The sequence below is a fragment of the Anticarsia gemmatalis genome, chromosome 29 (assembly GCF_050436995.1).
Source record: "Anticarsia gemmatalis isolate Benzon Research Colony breed Stoneville strain chromosome 29, ilAntGemm2 primary, whole genome shotgun sequence".
Classification (NCBI taxonomy): Eukaryota; Metazoa; Arthropoda; class Insecta; order Lepidoptera; family Erebidae; genus Anticarsia; species Anticarsia gemmatalis.
The window spans coordinates 1554941-1577896 of record NC_134773.1 but is presented as its reverse complement, the minus strand read 5'-3'; the positions used below and the strand labels follow the sequence as shown (position 1 = coordinate 1577896).

The window sequence follows — 22956 nt, the reverse complement described above, 5'->3', positions numbered from 1 at the left end:
CAGAATTTTTCATGAAAATATAGGCACTATATTTGAATTTTAACCTAATTAATATTAATAACTTCTTACATGATGAAAAAAAACAAATAAATCAGTATTATTGAAAAGATATAGATTTAATATAATTATGAAGAAAATGATGACACCAATGACTTTTCGAAGTTATGTGTGTATTAGAAATAATTGTCACATGCTCCAACGGTGAAGGAAAACATCGTGAGGAAACCTTGCATGAATAAAATTTGTTAAATACATTTATTGAGGGCATGCAAAGTCCCCAACCCGCACTTGGCCAGCGTGGTGGACTCAAGGCCTAACCCCTCCCTCATTACGGGAGAAGACCCTTGCTCAGCAGTGGGACAGTAATGGGTTAAATTTATTTATTATTATAATCATTGATTTATCGATAGTTCATCAACTATACATGGCGCATCTTCGACCGGAGGCACCGGTTGACTTGAAATGATCCTGTGACCGCGCGCTCTCCGCCCTCTATCTCGAAAACGGTTCACCGTAAAAAAAAAAAAATTCGCACAAAATTTGTAGAGAATTTTATACTGTACAATATTGGTAATGAATACGAATGCAAAAATTCCATAGGAAATGAGATATTTACAAAAAAAGCTCAAAAAACCGGTTTTTGGGACTTTGGACCTTGAAATTTTATAGTTGCGTACACCCTACCATATGTAGGTTTTGAGACAACTTTTAGGGTGTCAATATACAAGTATTTACAGACTTACAGCTGGGTATCTCGAATTCCGAGGTGAACTTACTATAATGACTGGACTATCTTACTCAAACAAGCAATAGTAATAAAAACCCTCTTTTGAGAAAGATTTCAAACAGTCACACCCACAATAAAATTGCATCAAATACACAAATTAGTTTACAAAAGAGTTACTTAAATTTCCCTTTCGTTTTAAAACTAGTTGTTGACTGCGACTCCGCGTGGATTATATATTTGTAAGGCTTACTAGCGATTACCCGCGACTACGTATGCGTTGAAAGGTTATAAACTATCAGTGTATCTACTATCATTATACATTCAGATTTGAATTAATTAGTCTAGCCATTCTTCCAACTATGTTGAACTCGGCTTCCAGTCTCACCGAATGCAGCTATTACACGAATATTATACGAATACCAGTATTTTACATGGTGCGACTGTCTATCTGACCTCCACAACACAGTTACCTGGGTTATAACACGATTCCCCTCGGTAAGACTAGATGTCAGACTTTCAAGCTTTTGACTACTGGTAACGATTGAAAAAGATCATTAAAAATCCGGGACCTAAAATTTATCATGGCTTCTGAAACATAGAGAAACTCGATATGTATGGCCACTGATCCACTCACAAACCTCGGCAAGCGTAGCTTAACCTGACACATTCATCCGCGCGGCTCTTGTTACTACAGCTAAATAATTTAATTTTGTACAGACAGACAAAGTAACTTTCGCATTCATAATATTAGTAGGGATGAACAAAACAGGTGCTATCAATGTACGGTCATAGGTCACATAGCAGGTTCAACCTTCTTACTGTCGCAGTCGTCTCGCGAGACTGTTTGCGAACGAACGGTTATCTGTCAAAATTTGGCGGGAAATAATTTTTCTTTTCTACAAATCGAGAGTGTAGTTTTCGTATTTTTTATTTGTAAATTAATTTGTTTATTGTTAAAGTGATTTGTTTTGTTATATTCTGTGGTATTGTGATTAATTTAAAGACTTTCTGAATAATAATATATTGAAGATGTATTTCAAGATTTGTTTTGTGGTAAGTAGTTTTTTTTTTTCGAAATGTTAAATAAAATTATTCTATTGCATTGAAAAATGGCATTAATTTATATTTGAATGTAAAATCGGTTGGTTGCTGTTTGTTTAAATTAATTATTCTTCAACCAGTTTACTTTTTAAGTATTTCGAAAAAAAAATGCATTTGTTCTTTTTATTTTATTTGAGAATAGGTTAGTTGCTTTTTGGAATAAAAAAATGTTGTTCATTATTATTAATTGTCAGGGTTCTATATCCAAATGGTTCAGATGAGACACGATTACTAGGAATTTTATTAAGTTTGTTCAAATATCGTCACATTATATTTTACTTACCGCTTGGAATTTGACCTACCTTGGAGAGGAATTTCCAAAATCCTCTCTTAGTGCTCCTCTGCACTTACTAAGGAATGTTCATAGCAAATGACAAGTTTGTACGCTCAGTAGTTTCGACTGTGCGTTGTCCATCAGTCAGTTACTCAGTAACGGAAGAGTTTTAGGTATAAACCGATATTGATTTATTGATTTTGCACCCATTGGAGTATGCAAAGGAAACTACATAGGCTCTTTTTCTAAATAATTTAGTTTTCGTCTATTTCGTAATTGTAATTTCTATTTAGGTAGTTATTATTCTAGCAAGTAACTTCGTGTTTGATCTTGAACTTGAATTAAATCAATAATTTAGTCTAGGCTTGTATTAGGTACACTATATGAATACTAAATTATATTCGTACGAGACTAAAATTAATCTGAATACTTGTTATAGGGGTCATTTTACTCATTATAGGGGCAAGAGTTTTTTAATGTGCCCCGTATATGGCAATATACGCCCCCTATTACATGGGAGTGGGACTAACATTGTTAATGGCGAAACGTGGTTTTATTATTTAACTAATAATTTAAGAGTCAGTAACGTGCCCGGTATATATGACAATAGGCTCGCTCCCCATTAGGTGTATTTCATACTTTAAAATAAATTTAAACCATTAATGTCCCACTGCTTTGCAAATGTCCCCCGGAATGAGGAATGGGTTAAGCCTTGAGTCCACCACGCTGGTCAAGTGCAGGTTGGGGACTTTGCATACCTTCAAAAACTGTTCTAAAGAAGTCTCAAGCATGTAAGGTTGCATCACGATGTTTTCCTTCACCGTTGGAACAAGTGATAATTATTTCTAATACAAGCATAACTTGGAGAAGTCATTGGTGTGTTGCCTCGGATTTGAATCTGCAACCACTTGCGGGATAGGTGCCACTTATATTAGGTACTCGGCTACCACTAAACTTGTATCTAACTATTATAAACTTTTTTATCTATAAGTGTGTCCTTCAAATATCGGTCTTTTTAACATCCATTTTTATAGATGACAAACAAGTTTAGTATCTTTTTGATGAGTTGCCAATATTTTTGATATAATTGACGTATTTATAACAAGTATAAATTAAGACATCTACCACCAATAAAATAGTAATAAAGTTGTGTTATTTAGCTAATTATAATATTAAAATTAGTGTATTTGACGAGGAGGGAATTCATAACGAACTATAAAAAGTTTACTTATTAACTTCTATCAAAATACCGGGCAAATACGGGTTGGTAACTTTGCATATCTTCAAGAGCTGTGTTAAACAAAGAACTGTCAGACATGTCATTCATCACGATGTTTTCTTTCACCGTTATAACAAGTGATCGTTTCATTTTTAAAGACTCCTCCCGCACTAAGAATTGCTCTTGTGTCGCGGGGACTTTTACAAACATACAAACAACGGACACAAAGTACAACCAGACCAGGAACAATTATTTGTGGATCGCACAAATGATTTTTGCGTGTGGGTATCGAACCCACGACCTCCTAGTGCAATGGTAGCGGCATGGCGACCTAAACTACTGCGCTAAAGAGGCAGTCAAAATTGAAATGTTTTTGATATTTTACTTCTATACTTGTTGCTACATTCACTCCCGGTTTCTGAGGTACATTTAGCGGTAGTTTATCTATTCAATAGCGTTTAAACTGATATAAAAAAAACGCTATTGAATAGATAAACTACCGCTAAATGTACTCAGAAATCGGTGGTAAGACACTCAAAGTTACATGACCCGTGTTATACACAAACTATTTTCGTTTAAAACCATTTCACATAGGTACTATCACTTGCATAACATAACGACTGTTTCTCACGAGTGTAGGCAGAATACGTGACTAGAATACGCGTACAGTTGCTGTTCGTGGTTCGTTAGACATATCTGATAGAAATTGTAAGATTATATTCTGACTCGATTTCCTGACTTAGAAGTTTTCTACGTGTTAATTCAATGCTGCTATTTTAATATTTTATCAAATAGGTATTAAACAAATTTTAATTTGTTTAATACATTGAATGAGGGCATGCCAAGTCCCCAACCCGCACTTGGCCAGCGTGGTAGACTTAAGGCCTAACCCCTCCCTCATTACGGGAAGAGACCCTTGCCCAGCAGTGGGACATTAATGGGTTAAATTTATTTATTTATTTTATTTATTATCAAATAGGTATATGACAGTATGTAAGTACCTATAATTTTTAAAATGAAATATTTTGCACAAAATGGACTCCCTGTATTTTTCATATTGTCAATACAGTATGAAAAATTATAGGTACAGGGTAATTACGTAATGTAATATTATATTTTACATAAACAGTGAAATATAATATTATTATATAATATATATTAGAATATTACAAAGAAAATATAAAAATACCGGCGAAATGCGCTGCGGTGGAAAATAGGCTGGTATTTTGAATTTTGCTTTTTACAAGGACATCGGACTCTTTCTAAAAGTTAATTCAGTAGTTTACAGAGTAATAAACATCCACTAATACACACTTACACATTTATATTATACCTATGTACATTTTAAATACTAATGCAAATAAATACAAATAACCAAGCAAATCTATAAACATTCTCACACATGCCAAATACAGAACCTCCTTTTCTAAGTCGGTTAAAGACAATGACAAACCAAATAATATTATAATTAAATATATTAACTTACACTATAACCTTTTAATACAAAAAGCTTCGAAACAACGGAGGCGTTAATGAGAATCATGATGACATACACCCACATACAACCTTGCGGACACCGTAGTTTTAGAGCTTTCATAATACCTACACAATTTCCGTTATTTTGTTTGTATAAATATCAAATATATACTACTAATATTATAAAGCTGAAGAGTTTGTTTGTTTGTTTGTTTGTTTGAACGCGCTAATCTCAGGAACTACTGATTCGATTTGAAAAATTCTTTCAGTTTTAGATAGCCTATCTCTTGAGGAAGGCTATAGGTATATTTATCATCACGCTACGACCAATAGGAGCGGAGTAGTAACGAGAAATGTTAAAAATGGGGGAAATTATGACGTATTCTCTCTGATGTGACGCAAGCGAAGTTGCGCGGGTCAGCTAGTATCATATATTTAACCCATCAATGTCTCACTGCTGGGCAAGGGTCTCACCTCCCACTCAAGTGGTAGCAGGTTGAAACCCGAGGCAATTCACCAATGACTTTTCCAAGTTATGTGTATTAGAAATAATTATCACTTGCTCTAATGATGAAAGAAAACATCGTGAGGAAACCTTGCATGCCTAAAATTAGTTTAATACATTTATTGAGGGCATGCGAGGCGCCCATAGCCAGTTGCGCTCATCGGTCGGTAAACGATCAGTGGGTTAAGCAACCATTGGCGCGGTCATTCCAGGGATGGGTGACCGCATAGTGGTATTTGAACTGGGCGTCTCCGTGCTTCGGAGGGCACGTTAAAAGTCGGTCACGGTTGTTATTTTCTAAGATAACAGTCGTTAAGCCACGTCAAAGGCCTCGTGCGGCTTGCACAACTTTGACACTAGGTTGACCACTAACCATACGACAAACAAACAACAACAGGGCATGCAAAGTCCCCAAGCCGCACTTGGCCGGCGTGGTGAACTCAAGGTCTAACCCTTCCTCATTACGGGAGTAGACTCTTGCCCTGAAGTGGGACAGTAATGGGTAAAAAAAATCAGAGTGTCCTTGAAATTGATAAATTTTCTAGGGATCTGCAGCCTGGAGTAGGTAAAAAACACGGCTCTAATGTCAAAATGGCATTGACCTGTCAAATAAAAATGCACTACATTACAAAATATTTTACTACGCGACATTTGACACGGACGTTTCACAAATCATATGAATTATGTATATTTCCATATGAGACGTTTATGTGACAATATCATTTCTAATGCTAAGTTATTGGTCTTTAACTAGGACAGGGCCTCGCCTATTTTTAGGCTTATTTTAAATATTTTTTAGTACGTTAATAAAGCCTAAAAATAGGCTTTAGGCTTATTAAAATACTTTGTATTGTTAGCGATTTTAAACTCTTGCAACTTTTACACGTAATATTAAAATGTATACTGTTTAAATAAGGCTGTAAGATAGGGTTCAGAGACTGTCTCTGTGGATGTGTCTGATCATAGAATTCGGGCATGTGATCCCGACCTACCCGAGTCACTGCAACCTTCCCCACAGCTGCAGTATCCCAGAGTCCAGCCTCCACCTATATCCTAAATTTTTTGTTCTTATGAACTCCCATCCTCGATTTATTTTGATCTTAAAAAACAATTTTCAAAATAAATCGGAGTCCTCCGGGACGGGGGCCTCGGGGATCAGTGTACTCAAGGAATATTCCAAAATGTTTACGTGCCCGGCATAATGGCAACAAGCTTGCCCCCTTTAACATGGGACTAACATTGTTAATGGCGAAACGTGGGCGTATTTTCACCTCTGCCTATATTCTCGTATACCACATGCTATTATAATTCCATAGATGGGTGACCGCATAGTGGTACTTGAACTGGGCGTCTCCGTGCTTCGGAGGGCACGTAAAAAGTCGGTCCCGGTTGTTATCTACTAAGGTAACAGTCGTTAAGCCATGTCAAAGGCCTTCGGGCGGCTTGAACAATTTGGACACTAGGTTGACCACTGACCATACGATAAGAAGAAGAAGATTATAATAAAGTTAAACATATGTGTAACATTGCATGACCCTGCAATCAAACAGACTATCCACAACTAATGATCTAAAGCTTAGAACTACAAATGTTTGTTAATGAATCATTAATTAAGTCATTAACATAACTGATGATGATTAATTATTAATACTTGTCTATACGTCAACATGAAATTAATTCATCAAATAAACTAATTATAAATGCATAATGTCTATGTTTGCTACGCTGTCACGGCTTAACGGCTAATTTTGATGAAATTACGGCTAAATAAACTAATATAAATAATAATATAAGATAAACTACCGCTAAATGTACCTCAGAACCCGGGCATAAGTTGTATATAGTGTGAATTTGAAAACGTCAAAAGAATTTATTCATCAGACTTTAAATATTTGTGAACTAACATTGGTTTAATATTTATATTATTCATTCATGCATATATAATTATATTCTTGATTATCTTTGTATAAGACATCTACACCGCTTTTATCTCCAAAACTTTGAAGGAAACATCAATTAGTACATCATATAAACACAGTAGTGGTATACGCGGAGTGCGTGTGAGGGAACGGAAGCACGTCGTTGTTACGTCTCCCTCACACGCACTCCGCGTATACCACTACTGTATTTATATTTCGTCTTCTACTAGCTTGTTGCTATATTAAATTTTTAAAGAAAGCAGATCCTCTCCTTTATTGTCTGGGCGACTGCTTTGCGCGAGTTTTCGAGTTCGTTTCTGTTGTAAGCAAAGTTCTAATAGATTTTTCTTATGATATGTATATTCTTTATATTAACCTGGAGTTTGGTAACAGACCGATTGGGGGTCGATAGGCTCGCCCCCTATTACTTGGGACTAACAATGTTAAAGGCGAAACGTAGATATATATTAGCTTAGCCTTTGTTCCAAACTATTTTGGCTTCCACTCTCACTGGATGCAGCTGGATACCAGTGTTTTACATGGAACGACTGCCTATCTGACCTCCACAACCAGTTACCTGGGTTATAACACGATACCCTTTGGTAAGACTGGTTGTCAGACTTTTAAGCTTCTGACTACTGTTAACGATACTGTCAAAGATCTTTGACAACGACAGCCGGGACCTACAATTTAACGTGCCTTCCAAACAGACAGAGCGTAAAACCTGTAGGCTATATTATTTGTGTAAATGTTTATTTAAGAATACCTCAACAGCTTGCTCGGACTAGTAACGTGCCCGGTATATTTCCCTCATAAAATTTTAAAGCATAGTTTTTCGCAAACCTCCTGCCGCGGAAGAACAATGAAATACCCAAATCGTATGCAGACGGCATTGCAAGCCAAAGCCGAGGGGTCAGGCAGGTCAATTAGTTCGGTATATTTTAATACACTAAAAACATATGTACATATTATTATATTTTCAATGGAGTATGACAGAAATAAGAGGAAGACTGATACAATAGTGTATAACTTGATTTAGTTTTTCTTTTTAGCCGCCCGCGACTTCGTCCGCGTGGAAACCCTTCCCGTGTAAATCCTGATCCCTCGGGAACTCCGAGATAAAAAGTAGCCTATGTGTTATTTTAGGTGGCCAATTTAATTAAAACTGTTCAGGAGTTTTTTATTTTATTTTTTTGTTTAGCTTCGTGGCGATCCTGGCTTTAAATATATCAAAAAATATTTTAAAGTCGTATTTTCCCGACTGCTAAGCAACCATATTGAAACAAAAGCCATTTTTTTATCATTATTTAATGGAGATATTTCAAATTTAAACATGTAATGTTCTATTATAAACAAAGCCATCAACAACGAAAAACTTAATATAAAATATTTCTATTTTTATCCCCAGTGTATGTCAATTTACACAATAATTTGGCTCCTTCGAAATATATTATTCATAAAAATATGAAGTTATAAAAATATGGAATGAAAGAAACAAAACTCTTTATAAGCATAAAGAGTTTTGTTTTTTTCTTTCTCCTTAGCGAAATGAAAAAGAGAAAACATATTATATTTAGTAGTTGTTTAACTAAAACAGGTTTATAGAGTGTTTATGAATAAGAGGGTTTGTTTATAGTGTCGTGTGTACAGGTACACTCTCTATTACATTACTCACATAGTCCGGTGGGACGGTACACAAGAACGTTAGAGGTCAGGATTAGCGTAGGTTACTGCTAATATGAGGTCTCGGGTTCAAGAAAATTACTTTTTAGACTATTATCAGCAGCTCAAATTTACTCGGATGGGGTCTCAAATAGCTTCGTATGATGAGAAAGTTTGTAGTGGGAATATTAGAACGGCTTAACCTGACTAGCCAGTCTATAAAAAGTATGAAAAAAAGGAAATTGTATAAAAGCGGGGTTTTTTTTTAGTCTTAAATTTATATTATTGTAAACGTGCCCGTTATATGACAACAGTTTCGCCGCCTATTACATGAGAATAACATTGTTAAGTGCGAAACGTGAGTTTATTTTCAGACGTTTTTGAAACCACTTTCAGTTATAACAATAATAGGCGTAACCGCGTAATTCACGGATCACAAATGAGTACACGGTTCATTAGGTTTCTTTCAGTGAGCTCCTGAGGTACACAAATATCGAGCTATTTTGTGTAGAGAAAAGATTTTATTATAAGTTCATACATACTATAATGCGAAAAGACTTTTTCCCCGACCTAATATAAAAAAAAGAATCATCGCCTTAAGAATGCCATTCCTAAAATAACACGCTGCATATAATTTGAAGATAATATAAATATTTAAATACTGTAGACATCGATAGAATTCAATACTGTTTCATTGAAAACACTATTTAAATGTTAATTAAGATAATTAGTTTTTATATTTGATGTAATCGCGAAAATTATTCAGTGGGTGGTCGTCACGGCTCAAAATTCACACATACGTATACATGCTCTGTGACGCAAATGGTAGTGTATCCAACTGCTGATCATGAAGATATGGTCACCCATCAAATCAAATCAAATCAAATCAAATCATTTATTCATTTAGGTCAAGTGCTGACACTTATGATAGTCAATGATACAGAGAGTGAATTTACCGCCAGTTCGGAAGGTAGGGCCAATGAGAAGAGCTGGCAAGAAACTCCTGGCCACTCTTTTTAATCGCCAAATGATTTTAACAATATTTATGCTGGTATAAAACATTGATGATGTAAGTAGCTGCTACCTATCAACACTACCGAACACACTTTGGTCATAACATAAATTAAATCACTATATTAAGGTGCTAATAAACAAGATATAAATATTATTGGAAGCATGAAGGGAGCATCTACCCACATAATAATATAAGTAATGAAATCATAAGAGGCATTTCAAGAGCATACTGTGGTAAAGGAAGTACAGTTAGTGAAACGTAGTTACTTTAAAATTATGGCAGTCACCACACCAGGACGACCAGTCACCCCAAGCAGCACCCGTTCACGAGTATGACGCGTGGACCAGCCATCACCCCCTTCGCACATATTAGAGGGAAGGGGGTGACCCGGCACACGACGCCGCCGCAAGCAATGACATTTTAGTGAGCATGACGAACCATTGGCATGGGAGCCCACCATTTCAATGAAAAAAAAGATAATGAATACCACTGAGACTCGTGCAATACCTCTCTGTTACAGAGTTGAAATCATCCACTGATTAACCTTGATAAGCGTAGCTTAACCTGAGAGATCGATTCGCGCGGCTGTTTAATCTTAGCCACGAGCTTCATGTAGTCTTGTAGGGTTCGAATCCTTGGTCAGGCAAAGTAATAATGGTATTTTCTCATATAATATTCGTTTCTTTTTTAATTTCTGCCTCCCCTATGGGATAAAGGCATACATTTATGTATGTATTTCTCAATAGTAGTCCGGAGTTTGGTAACGTGCCCGGTATATAGCAATAGCCTTGCCCCCTATTACATGGGACTAACATTGTTAATGGCGAAACGTAGATACCTAACTCTCGATCACTTGAGGGAAGGCTTTTACAACTTTTATATAGCTTTTTTATTGCCTTAACAATAAAATTATTCAATCCATTTCAAAATATTAAACTAATTAAAAACCAAAAGATTTGTAAATAATTTCGACATTATTCATTTAAATAATGCTAATATGTGTATTAATAAGACGAATATAAAACTGATTCATCAGAGAATCAAGGCCTATTATATTTTACGACTTAAGTACAGTCCCACTGCTGGGAACGGGTCTTATTTTTGGTTGTTAATGTATCTAAGTATGTATTTACAAGTATATAAATATGTTTATCAGTTATTTAGTTACAGTACAAGCTCTGCTTAGTTTGCAATCAAATGATCGTCTGTGAGTTGTCCAATGATATTTATTTATTTCTTTCTTTTTCGTTCTAATTAAAGCGGCATCCCGTGGAGTAGCTAGATAGTCTGGGTGCCTAGTGCAAAAGATAAACCAGGCCTGATCTGGATCCAGGTGCTCTGAGCTTAGGGGCCCCAGCTTACTGCCGACTCATATCTTAGCTATGTAACTCAGGGCGACTATGAGAGTAATTTTCTAATAGAGAGTACCTGCGTATAGTACAGTAATACAACACTATAAACAAACTACACCACAGTTTAAATGAAACTGGCCAGATTGTTGTCTGGTTTCAATAAAAATGGGTAGCTGAATATCAGCAACTTATTTTTATTTGAACTGAGCGTGCTTTGGAGGGCACGTAAAGCGACAGACTCGATGGATGTCATTTAAGATAACAATCGTCAAGTTATGTCAATAAGGCCTTCTTCGGGCTTGAAAAACTTTGACACTAGGTTGACCACAAACCACACGAATAATTATTTTAGTAATTCGTTTACAAAAGAAAAAAACTTGGCCGTCGCCATTTTATAGATATTTAAACATAATTATGAATATTTAATTAAATATACAAATAATTTTATGATTCTCCATTATTGTGAGATGCTTAAATATTAAAATTTACATTAGGAGTGCAAATATTTCTCGCATAATCTACTAATGAAACCTTGAAAGCCTTATCGAAAAAACTTAATACATATTCTATACTTTTTTAAGCGTTCCGCACCCAAAACAGAACTCTATTATTAGGGTTCCGTACCTAAAAGATAAAATCGGAATTCTATTACTAAGCCTCCGCTGTCTGTCTGTCTGTCTCCAGGCTGTATCTCATAAACCGTGATAGCTAGAAAGCTGAAATTTTCACAATTAATGATGTATTTCCGTTGCCGCTATAACAAAAAAATTTAATAATTAAAAATATATATACATATATTAAGGGCTCCCTATACAATAAACGTGTTTTTTTAGTTTTTTCTGGTACGGAACCTTTTGTTGACCAGTTGTTGTATACTTATAACAATTTCTACACTTTTATGATGATTAGTTTCATAATAAAACCGGTACCGGCTCTTATTGAACCAAGTCTTAAATCCTAATAATATTAAAAGTCCCCGCGACTCAAGAGCAATTCTTAATGCGGGAGTTGTCTTTTTTAATAAGAACAAAAACAATATATCCATAATATCATGCCTGTTATACCCCATGGTGTAGGCAGAGGTGTATGAAATATACCCACTTCGCCATTTTATGGTAGTCGTTTCGCCCCCTTATTACATGAGACTAACATTATAAATGACTAGCTGACCCGCGCAACTTCGCTTGCGTCACATAAGAAAGAATAAAAAAAAAATTCTCAGTTTTTGTAACATTTTTCGTTGCTACTCCGCTCCTAATGGCCGTAGCGTGATGTTATATAGCCTAAAGCCTTCCTCGATAAATGGTCTATCTAACAATGAAATATTTTTTCAAATCGGACCAGTAGTTTCTGAGATTAGCGCGTTCAAACAAACAAACAAACAAACAAACAATCAAACAAACAAACAAACTCTTCAGCTTTATAATATTAGTATTAGTATAGATCAAAGCTGGGTGAATTTCATACAACTCCTACACCTTCGGGTTTAACAAGCGTGATAATATTACGTATCTAGATTTTAAAGCTAGAACCAAGTCGCGCGAGATACCTAGTGTTAAGTTATTAGTATCCAACTGTACAACCACATAGGTTAATTGAAAGTATTATCAATCAAATATTGCAAAATGTCTGTATATGACTGTATATAATCAATTATAACCAATGATCATCAATTTCATTCATGCTTATTAATAACTCTGTACATACTAGCTCTTGCCCACGACTTCGCCGGTCGACTAAAATATATATCGTACTGGCCAGTTTCATTGAAACTAGCCAACTGTGGAGGACTTTGATTATAGTGTCCAAGTGTGTGCACAATACACAGATACACTCTCTATTCCTTTACTCTCATAGTCTGGTGGGACAGATAACCGACACGACCAGTGAGAGGTCAGGCGCAGGACCGACGTCGTTACGTGCTCTCCGAGGCACCGGGCACAAAGGTCTACAACCTCAATTTCCTAACTCTGGGCAATTTCTGAGATTCTTAGCTTATGTTATGACACAGACAGAATTAAGGACAATAGATAGTGAATTTAGCCCATGTGTTATTCTTGTATATAAGCTACAATGCTGCCGAGTTTCAACAAAATCCGTTCAGCAGTTTCGGCTGAATGAGCAACATACACACATACAACCAATCTTTCGCGTTTATTATATTAGTATAGATAAATTCTATAAATAAATTTATTTATTTTTAAATAAGTACCGTTTCTTTTTTACACTTTAAGGCGTAGCTGGTGTGGTGTAGATCTTTGACAGTCGTTAACAGTAGTTAGAAGCTTGAAAGTCTGACAACCAGTTACCTCTTCGGGTCTAGGGTTGTGGAGGTCTGATAGACAGTCGCTCCATGTAAAATACTGGTATTCAGCTGCATCCGGTGAGACTGGCAGCCGACTCCAACATAGTTGGAAGAAAGGCTAGACTGATGATGGTTCTAATATATATCTGGCGCCCTATTTCGGTTCAACGGTGAGTTCTGGGACACCCTGTATATTTATATATCCTTGAAATAATACTAAGGTTAGTTAATAAAAGAATCCTTTTCACACGTTGTATATAATATTCGCTATAACAAATATTACGCCAGAAATAATTATACAATTTACATTTTGACCTCACATCTTACTCAATGTCTAAAGATTCACGTTTTGCTCATTACTGTCCCACTGCTGGGCAACAGTCTTCTCCTAGTATAAGTGAAGTTAAACTACTGTCCCACTGCTGGGAAAACATCTCCTCTCGGAATGAGAGAAGTTGGGTTACTATCCATTGCTGGGCAGCAGTTACCGCGAGACGATGAACATTGCGGTTCTAAGCGCAAGCAGTCTTCCCGTCGCACGTCACACACGTGGAATTGATAGGCACTTTTAGTAGTGTATGCCCGCCCTTCTGGTGGGAGAGTCCCACATAACCCTGGACTCCACCCAGGGCGCAGAGGAATCGTAACGCATTTCCCCACGAAAAAGCAATAAAACAAGGAGTCTCCGCCCGGAAAGAGTAAGGGGTTAAGCCTTGAAGCCACGCTGACCAAGTGCGAACTGAAGACCTTCAAGAACTGTTTTTAATCACGATATTTTTTAAAGTGTTTTCGTCAGATTTTTCCAAATAAATAAATATTAATATTTTTGAACAACTCACACACGGTCATCTGATTCCAGACTAAGCAGAGCTTGTACTGTGGTAACCAGACAACTGATAAACATACTTATATACGTAAAAAATATATAAATAGATAACAGGCATGCATCAGTTCATAGACAATATTCCAAAAACAATGTAAGCAAATCAAATATTAACTAACTGAGGAATCGAATTCGAGACCTTGCAATCAATAATCGCGTACACACATAATCTACAGATGCAATAACGTTATGTCACAAAACGATTTGCTTTCCGAATTTTGTAACTGTTATTGGTCAAATCGGTACAGCAGTTTTTGCGTAACAGCCAAATAAACAAACACACATTCTACAAGTTAGTTATTTATGTCAAAAGTTCGTTTCGGAGGTCAATAGTTATTGCGACCCTATTTATTTAAACAAGTTTTTGTTCTTGTCGGTATTACAGGTTCGATTTCCTGCTCGGAATAATATTTATTTTTGTTTTTTGAGTCTATCTTTGCCGGTATAGTATGTAGATAACATACATATATCTATACTGAGAGACTGAAGAGGTTTTTTGTTTGAATACGCTAATCTCGGGAACTACTGGTCCGATTTTAAAAATTCTTTCAGTGTTAGATAGTCCATTTATCGAGGAAAGCTATAGGATATATATTATCACGCTACGACCAAAAGGAGCAGAGTAGCGAAATGAAAGAATTATTAAAATCGTACCCGTAGTTCCTGAGTTTAGCGCGTCCAAACAAACAAACAATTAAATAAAAAAACTCTTCAGCTTCAGCTAGATACACACATAACTTGTAAAAGTCATTTGTATTGCCTCGGGTTCGAACCGTCGACCACTTGCGTGGGAGGTGCCATCTTATACCACTCCGCTAAAGTCAATTAATTATTAAAAATAAATAAATTTTACCCATTACTGTCCCACTGCTGCACTGCTGGGCAAGGGGTAATGAGGGAGGGGTTAGGCCTTGAGTCCACCACGCCACAGAATAATAAGTACTAAAGTAACCACGCTGGCCAAGTGCGGGTTGGGGACTTTGCATGCTCTCAATAAATGTATTCAACAAATTTTAGGCATGCAAGGTTGCATCGCGATGTTTTCCTTCACCGTTGTAACTAGTGATAATTATTTCTAATACACACATCACATGCAAAAGTCATTGGTATTGCCTCGGGTACGAACCGTCGACCACTTGCGTGGGAGGTGCCATCTTATACCACTTAGCTATAATCAATTAATTATTAATATAAATTAATTTTACGCAACATTTGACGAGCTATATGTTGACATGGTAAACAAATGCATATAAAGATGAGGCCTTCAGTTTTATGGCTGAAGATCTGTGAAGGCTACGGCCAGCACCTTGGCTTTAATTTAGCGACAACATTTAAATAAAACCTACCTATTGCACGTATAGCACAGTGGTTAACGTGGTCACCTCGCCTCAATAACTGTAGCGCCGCGTGTGGTTCCAATCACACCCGGGACTAATATTTGTGTGATGAGCACTAGTATTTGTTTTCTTTTAAATATTAGGTCGGGGAAAGTCTTTTCGCATTATAGTATGTATGAACTTGTAATAAAATCTTTTCTCTACACAAAAAAGTTCGATAAATATTTGCAACCGTGCACTCATTTGTGATTCTTGAAGCCAAAGAGATATTATTACAAGTTCATACATACTATAACGCGAAAAGACTTTCCCGACCTAATTCTTAAAAAAGAAGCTCCCGAATCGCGTTATTTTTCAAAGCTTTTTGGAAATACATTTCTTGCCTCATAACTTTTTATAGGCTGGACAGATTTTGATAATTCTTGTTTTAATAGAAAGGTGTTATAATTTATATAAGTAAGATTATTAACTATACAAATTGTTACAGGTCCTAGCGGTGGCGACGTTAAGTAACAGTCAGAAAGACGATGAGATAGTTAGACAAGATTACGACGGACCACACGACGACGGCTCTTATAAATGGGCACTACAGACTGGTGAGTGTAGAATACTATTACTACTACTATATAATATTACTAGATTAAAACCGGCTTCGCTCACGTAAATTTTGCGACAGCAATCACGACAATGGAGAATGTTAACATATTTTGATAATTAGCACTCCATATTCTCTGTTAAAAATAAAAAATACTAGTGAAAGAATTACTTCGATACGTCAATTAGTTTCTGATTTATAAGTAAAACAAGTTGAAACCGTCAATGTGCGTGTGACGTCATTGTACACCACGCTCAGTCTAGCTCACACGGTCCTTAATAATAATATTTACTATTATTACACTATAAATGTAATAAGGGGACAAATACACAACAAAATACTGCATAAGCTATTACATCTAGGGCTGGAGACTTGATATTAAGCGGGACGCGGCTCGCGCAGCACGGTGTAATATGACGTCACGCTGTTAGCGGGACTCGATATTTTTCAAAACTTTGAATGCTTGTAAAATAAAAACTACTTGGTATTTTTGACTAAAACAAAAACTAGTTTGCATGTACTATCGAACCAACTGAATCATGACCCATTTTGCCGATAATTCGCATGACACCGTCAAAACAGTAAGAATTTCATCTTTATCGTCAAAGTTGCACTTAGGACATTTTAAACACGCATACGACGTGTTATGATGTATTACGACTACAGTCAACTTTGACCTTTGTTATTACAGTACGTAGATACGTTTTCGATAAATCACTCTTAATTTGAATCTAGAATGTAAGTAGTCTAAACTCTTTTCACTACGAAAAAACCTATTTGTGTCAAATATCAAATAGCACGTCATTTAGAAATCTGTGAAATGATTAGGGTAACCACTATAGTCATTGCCCATCATACAGTGATTGCCAATGTTAAGGAATAATACGTTTATTTTAATTTCTAAAGTAACCAGTTCAAATAAATTGCGATACATGTCACTTTTAGAATATTGGTAACATTTTTAATTTATAGAACTCATGTCCGACGTTTGTGCGACAGTTGTGTAGTTCGAAAAGAAAAAGTAAGTTTGTTGCAATATTTGTTAAGGATAACACATTTGAATTAACAGTATTCGCTAGTATTTCTGGTTTTTAAGTGTTTTATATTGAATAAGTATAAAGTTAATGAAACAAAGGACTGATGTTCTTTTAGAAAGAATATTTAAGTTGCGTTTTTAATAGAGTTTATGTCAATGTTTTACTAAAAAAAACTACTATTGACCAAAATTGTGTATCAATTCCTTAACCGGGTAATAACTATGCTGGTTACCCTATATTATTTTAATTTTTATAGTTACATTATTTCCTATAATGGCCGAATAAACCATGTCCTGCGTGGGTATCGAACCCACTCCTGACGCGTCGCAGTCGTAACATCAACCTATTACGCCACGGAGCCTGTTGAAAACGGTAGCAAAGCATTACTGTATTGACGCACAAATATTTGTCGCAATAATGACAGATAACAAATTCATCACCAAGGAAACGTAGGTTCAAGCGAATTTCGATCTACGCGTATATAGACGTGTTTTAGAAAATGAGCACATGGTGGGTCATGATTCAGTTTGTTCGATAGTACATGTACAGGCTTTACTGAGTCAAATTTGAAGCGATTTGGCATACCTAGTAACATTCTCCATTATCGTAGCAATGGCAACACTTGTCACGACTGGGGTTTGTTAGTCAGTACCATTGGAATTTAACGAAATTCTCAATCCGAATTTTGCGGCTAAATGTTGTCAACTCAAAATCAATATTTTTTTAGGATTTCGTTATTTATATGAGGTTTTGATCGAGTCTACGGTACCCCTAGACGAAATTATTAATATAGATTATGCCTTCATTGAGGCATATTACACACACATTCGGTTTGACACATCTATACTAATATTATAAAGCTGAAGAGTTTGTTTGTTTGTTTGAACGCGCTAATCTCAGGAACTACTGGTCCGATTTGAAAAATTCTTTCAGTGTTAGACAGTTCATTTATCGAGGAAGGCTTTAGGCTATATATCATCACGCTACGACCGATAGGAGCAGAGTACGAGTAGAAAATGTTACAAAAACGGGGAAAATTTTGACGCATTCTCTCTTACGTGACGCAAACGAAGTTGCGCGGGTCAGCTATTGCATTATATAGGCGCCCTGGGTTACGATCCGAGGCCCGAGACCTTAGCGCACAAGGCTTGTGCTGCACAAATCAAATCATTTATTCATTTAGGTCAAGTGCTGACACTTATGATAGTCAATGATACAGAGAGTGAATTTACCGCCAGTTCGGAAGGTAGGGCCAATGAGAAGAGCTGCCAACAAACTCCTGGCCACTCTTTTTAATCGCCAAATGATTTTAACAATATTTATGCTGGTATAGAACATTGATGATGTAAGTAGCTGCTACCTACCAACACCACCGAACACACTTTGGTCATAACATAAATTAAATTAAATCAATATATTAAGGTGCTAAAAAAACAAGATATAAATAGTATTGGAAGCATGATGGGAGCATCTACCCACATAGTAATATAAGTAATGAAATCATAAGAGGCATTTCAAGAGCATACTGTGGTAAAGGAAGTACAGTTATTGAAACGTAGTTACTTTAAAATTATGGCAGTCACCACACCCAGGACGACCAGTATTGGGTTCAGCATTAATCGGTCTAGCCGGGCGGCAAAACCGAATATAAGCAGATGAAGCCGATCAACACAAGCCGAACAAGTGAGTCGAGTTGGTTTTGTTGTTCGATCAATATTGCCGAACCAAATATGTTTGTAGCAAGCCTCACACCCTTAGACACTGTGGAGGAACGAGGTGATCATGTTCCTCCAACACAAACGGAGGATCCTCCGAGCAGGCGAGGTGATCATGCCTGGTGGGCCTAGGCTGCCCGACTGTTGTAGTCGGGAACTTGTATATATAGTCAGTTGCAGCGCAAACTTCGATAGCGCGATTCAGGACTTGTGACGTCAGTCACACTGCGCGTGGTGGTTGGGTGTGCGCTGGTCCCAGTAGATTTAGCGATTCGCTACAAGACTATAAACTAAGTCCGGCACAGTTGGCTAGTTTTAAATAAAACTGGCCGTTAGAGTCGAATATTGGCTAGAAAGACGGTATAAATCTTCCTGAAATATGATGATAATTGTTATTTTATTATGTTCCAGGCGGTGGTATCTTCCACGAACAGCGAGGCAGCTTGAAGCAAGGCAGGTCGGAGCAGCCAGCTCTATTCGTTGAAGGACAGTATCAATACACAGCTCCTGACGGCCAGGTAATAACCGTTTTATATTAGGTCGGGGAAACAGTCTTTTCGCATTATACTTAGTATGTATGAACTTGTAATAAAATCTCTTTGGCTTCAAGAATCACAAATGAGTACACGGTTCATTAGGTTTCATTCAGTGAGCTCGTGAGGTACCCAAATATCGAGCTTTTTTGTGTAGAGAAAAGATTTTATTACAAGTTCATACATACTATAATGCGAAAAGACTTTTCCCCGACCTAATTTATACAGAACTATAATTTGCGTTCGTTCACGTGGCTTGTGACTTAAAACAGAATTTTCATCCAACTTACATACCCTATTTTATCTCCTTGGGGGTAGAATTGATCAAAATTCTTTCTTAGCGGATGCCTACGTCATAACATCTACCTTGTGCTGTGCGTTGATAGATCTCTATTGCCCGGTTTCTGAGTACATTTAGCGGTAGTTTATCTATCCAATAGCGTTTTTGTATAAAGTTTAAACGCTATTGAATAGATAAACTACCGTTAAATGTACCTCAGTAACCGGGGGTATGTCAGTCAGTCACCTTTGAGTTATATTTATACTAGCTGGCCCGGGAAACGTTGTTTTGCCATATATAAATTTAATAAAAAGTGTCACTTAGGGGTATGAATACATGTTGGCCGATTCTCAGACCTACTCAATAAGCTCACAAAATTTCATCAAAATCGGTCAAGCCGTTTCGGAGGAGTACGGTAACGAAAACTGTGACGCGTGAATTTTATATATTAGATAGTACATATACTATTTTCTATTCCCAGGTCATCAATGTCCTCTACACGGCAGGCGAGAACGGTTTCATAGCGACAGGGGACCACATCCCCACTCCACCCCCCATCCCTATTGAAATACAACGACTACTTGAACATTTGGCCACTAAACCACCACCTACTGAATAAATTATTAATTAAAGGTTGGTCGTTTCAATAACCTATCGTAGATTTGTTAACTATCGTCCAACAACTTAGTAGAGAGTGTTGTATGCGCAGTTCGCGTAGAGGTATACAACATACAGAATGTAGAACATCAGTGACTCGACTTATACAGCTGACGGTGACCTGTTTCATACAGATACTTTATTTTGGAAATACACAATAAATAACTATAATATAAATAAGTCATACGTGCCACGGCTCTCTACTAAGTTGTTGGACTATTTCTGACCCGTGACTCCGATCGCGTCAGTAGTTTTAGCTGCATAAATTAAGAAACTTATATACTTACAACCTTCTTCTTATGAAGAAGACTTACAACCTACCTTCAAGGCTATCCATACTCAACGATAGGTTATTGCAAACCATTGTTACAGTTATCCAGATAGATCTTCTAAAGGGCCAGTTTCACATTTACACATGCATACATAATATCATGCCTTCTTCTCATAAAGGGTAAGCAGAGACCAGAAATGTTGAATGAATTTATCCTACATACTTCATGTCATGGATAGGATAGCCGATACATATTAGGTCGGGTAAAAAGTCTTTTCGCATTATAGTATGTATGAACTTGTAATAAAATCTCTTTGGCTTCAAGAATCACAAATGAGTACACGGTTCATTAGGTTTCTTTCAGTGAGCTCGTGATGTACCCAAATATCGAGCTTTTTTGTGTAGAGAAAAGATTTTATTACAAGTTCATACATACTATAATGCGAAAAAAGTTTTTACCCGACCTAATAGATGTGTCGGCTATCTATAAGATGTTAAACTGGCCCTTTATCTTTAACCCACATGACAGTAGATAATGTTTTTAGATATAAGTTTTAATGATTTTTATTCATTAACCTTGATTACAGGAAAAAATCTGCCAATTTTTGGTACAAAACAAAACTTCGAAAAAATAAATCGCAAAGTGACTCTTTTTTTTAAGTCATCCAGATTTGACTAAAATCACTATAGAAGTCTTCTTTAGATGCTCGTGTGATAACAAACGTGTTCACTACGTGACGTCATTATATCTGTGTCTCTCACTCACTACACATTGTCACATTCACATGATTCTTTTGATTATGACGTAGTGAACACGATTGTTATCACACGAGAATAACTGTATTATGCTATGTTAATGAATAAAAATTCTAACTATTATGTAGGTCGGGGAAAAGTCTTTTCGCATTACAGTATGTATGAACTTGTAATAAAATCTTTTCTCTACACAAAAAAGCTCGATATTTGGGTACCTCACGAGCTCACTGAAAGAAACCTAATGAACCGTGTACTCATTTGTGATTCTTGAAGCCAAAGAAATTTTATTACAAGTTCATACATACTATAATGCGAAAATACTTTTTCCCAAACCAATATTAAGAAATCGCAATGTAGGTATTTGTATGTAAATAAATTGTACATAAGTAATTTTATGTAAAAAATTGTGGTCGAAATAAAAAGTGCGTTTTCAAATTCACTTCATGTTTTAAAGAACGCGTAATTTAACTTTATGTGTCCGAATATAGCAACAAGCCGTTGCATAGGCGTTACATAATTACGATTACGCAATTAAGCAATCTTTAAAACCGGTTCACCGAATTGAGAACCTTCTCCTTTTTATAAAGTCTGTTAAAAATGTAATCAATTGAAAACATTCATACATAATTTTAGGATATTGAGGCTAAATTTAAAACGTAGTTACACTAAAAATATTTACTAATAAATGTAATTTTACTAAAAATTAACTAAACTAAGTAAAATCCTGTAACATATGCACTTTTTATTTCGATCTAATTTTAATAGTTTAATCGTTCAATGAGATTAAACCATACGATTCTGAACGAATTTATAACGTAAAGCAAAATTACTTCGTATGTCTTTATATAGCAACAAATCGAAATAAATTATGAGCACGAATATTTGTTCTGAGCCTGGATGTCAATATATCTATATAAGTATGTATTTACAAGTATATAAGTATGTTTATCAGTTATTTGGTTACAGTACAAGCTCTGCTTAGTTTGCAATCAAATGACCGTGTGTGAGTTGTCCAATAATATTGATTTACTAGCTGACCCGCGCAACATCGCTTGCGTCACCTAAGAGAATGGGTCAAAATTATACCCGTTTTTTAACATTTTTCGTTGCTACTCCGCTCCTAATGACCGTGGCGTGATGTTGTATAGCCTATAGCCTTTCTCGATAAATGGGCTATCTAACACTGAAAGAATTTTTCAAATCGGACCAGTAGTTCCTGAGATTAGCGCGTTCAAACAAACAAACAAACTCTTCAGCTTTATTATATTAGTATAGATTTATTTATATAAATACAGTAGTGGTATACGCGGAGTGCGTGTGACGGAGACGTAATAACG

The 22956-nt window shown here is 36.2% G+C and overlaps 1 protein-coding gene across 1 annotated transcript; it reads left to right on the top strand.

Annotated features, from left to right (window-relative positions):
• Nucleotides 1-1549: 1549 nt before the first annotated feature.
• Nucleotides 1550-20567, top strand: LOC142985310 (endocuticle structural glycoprotein ABD-4-like). Its single transcript, XM_076133407.1, has 4 exons — nucleotides 1550-1780; nucleotides 16263-16371; nucleotides 19534-19640; nucleotides 20417-20567. Exons 1-4 carry the CDS (start codon nucleotides 1757-1759, stop codon nucleotides 20552-20554), a joined length of 378 nt encoding a protein of 125 aa, XP_075989522.1. The 5' UTR covers nucleotides 1550-1756; the 3' UTR covers nucleotides 20555-20567.
• Nucleotides 20568-22956: the final 2389 nt, after the last annotated feature.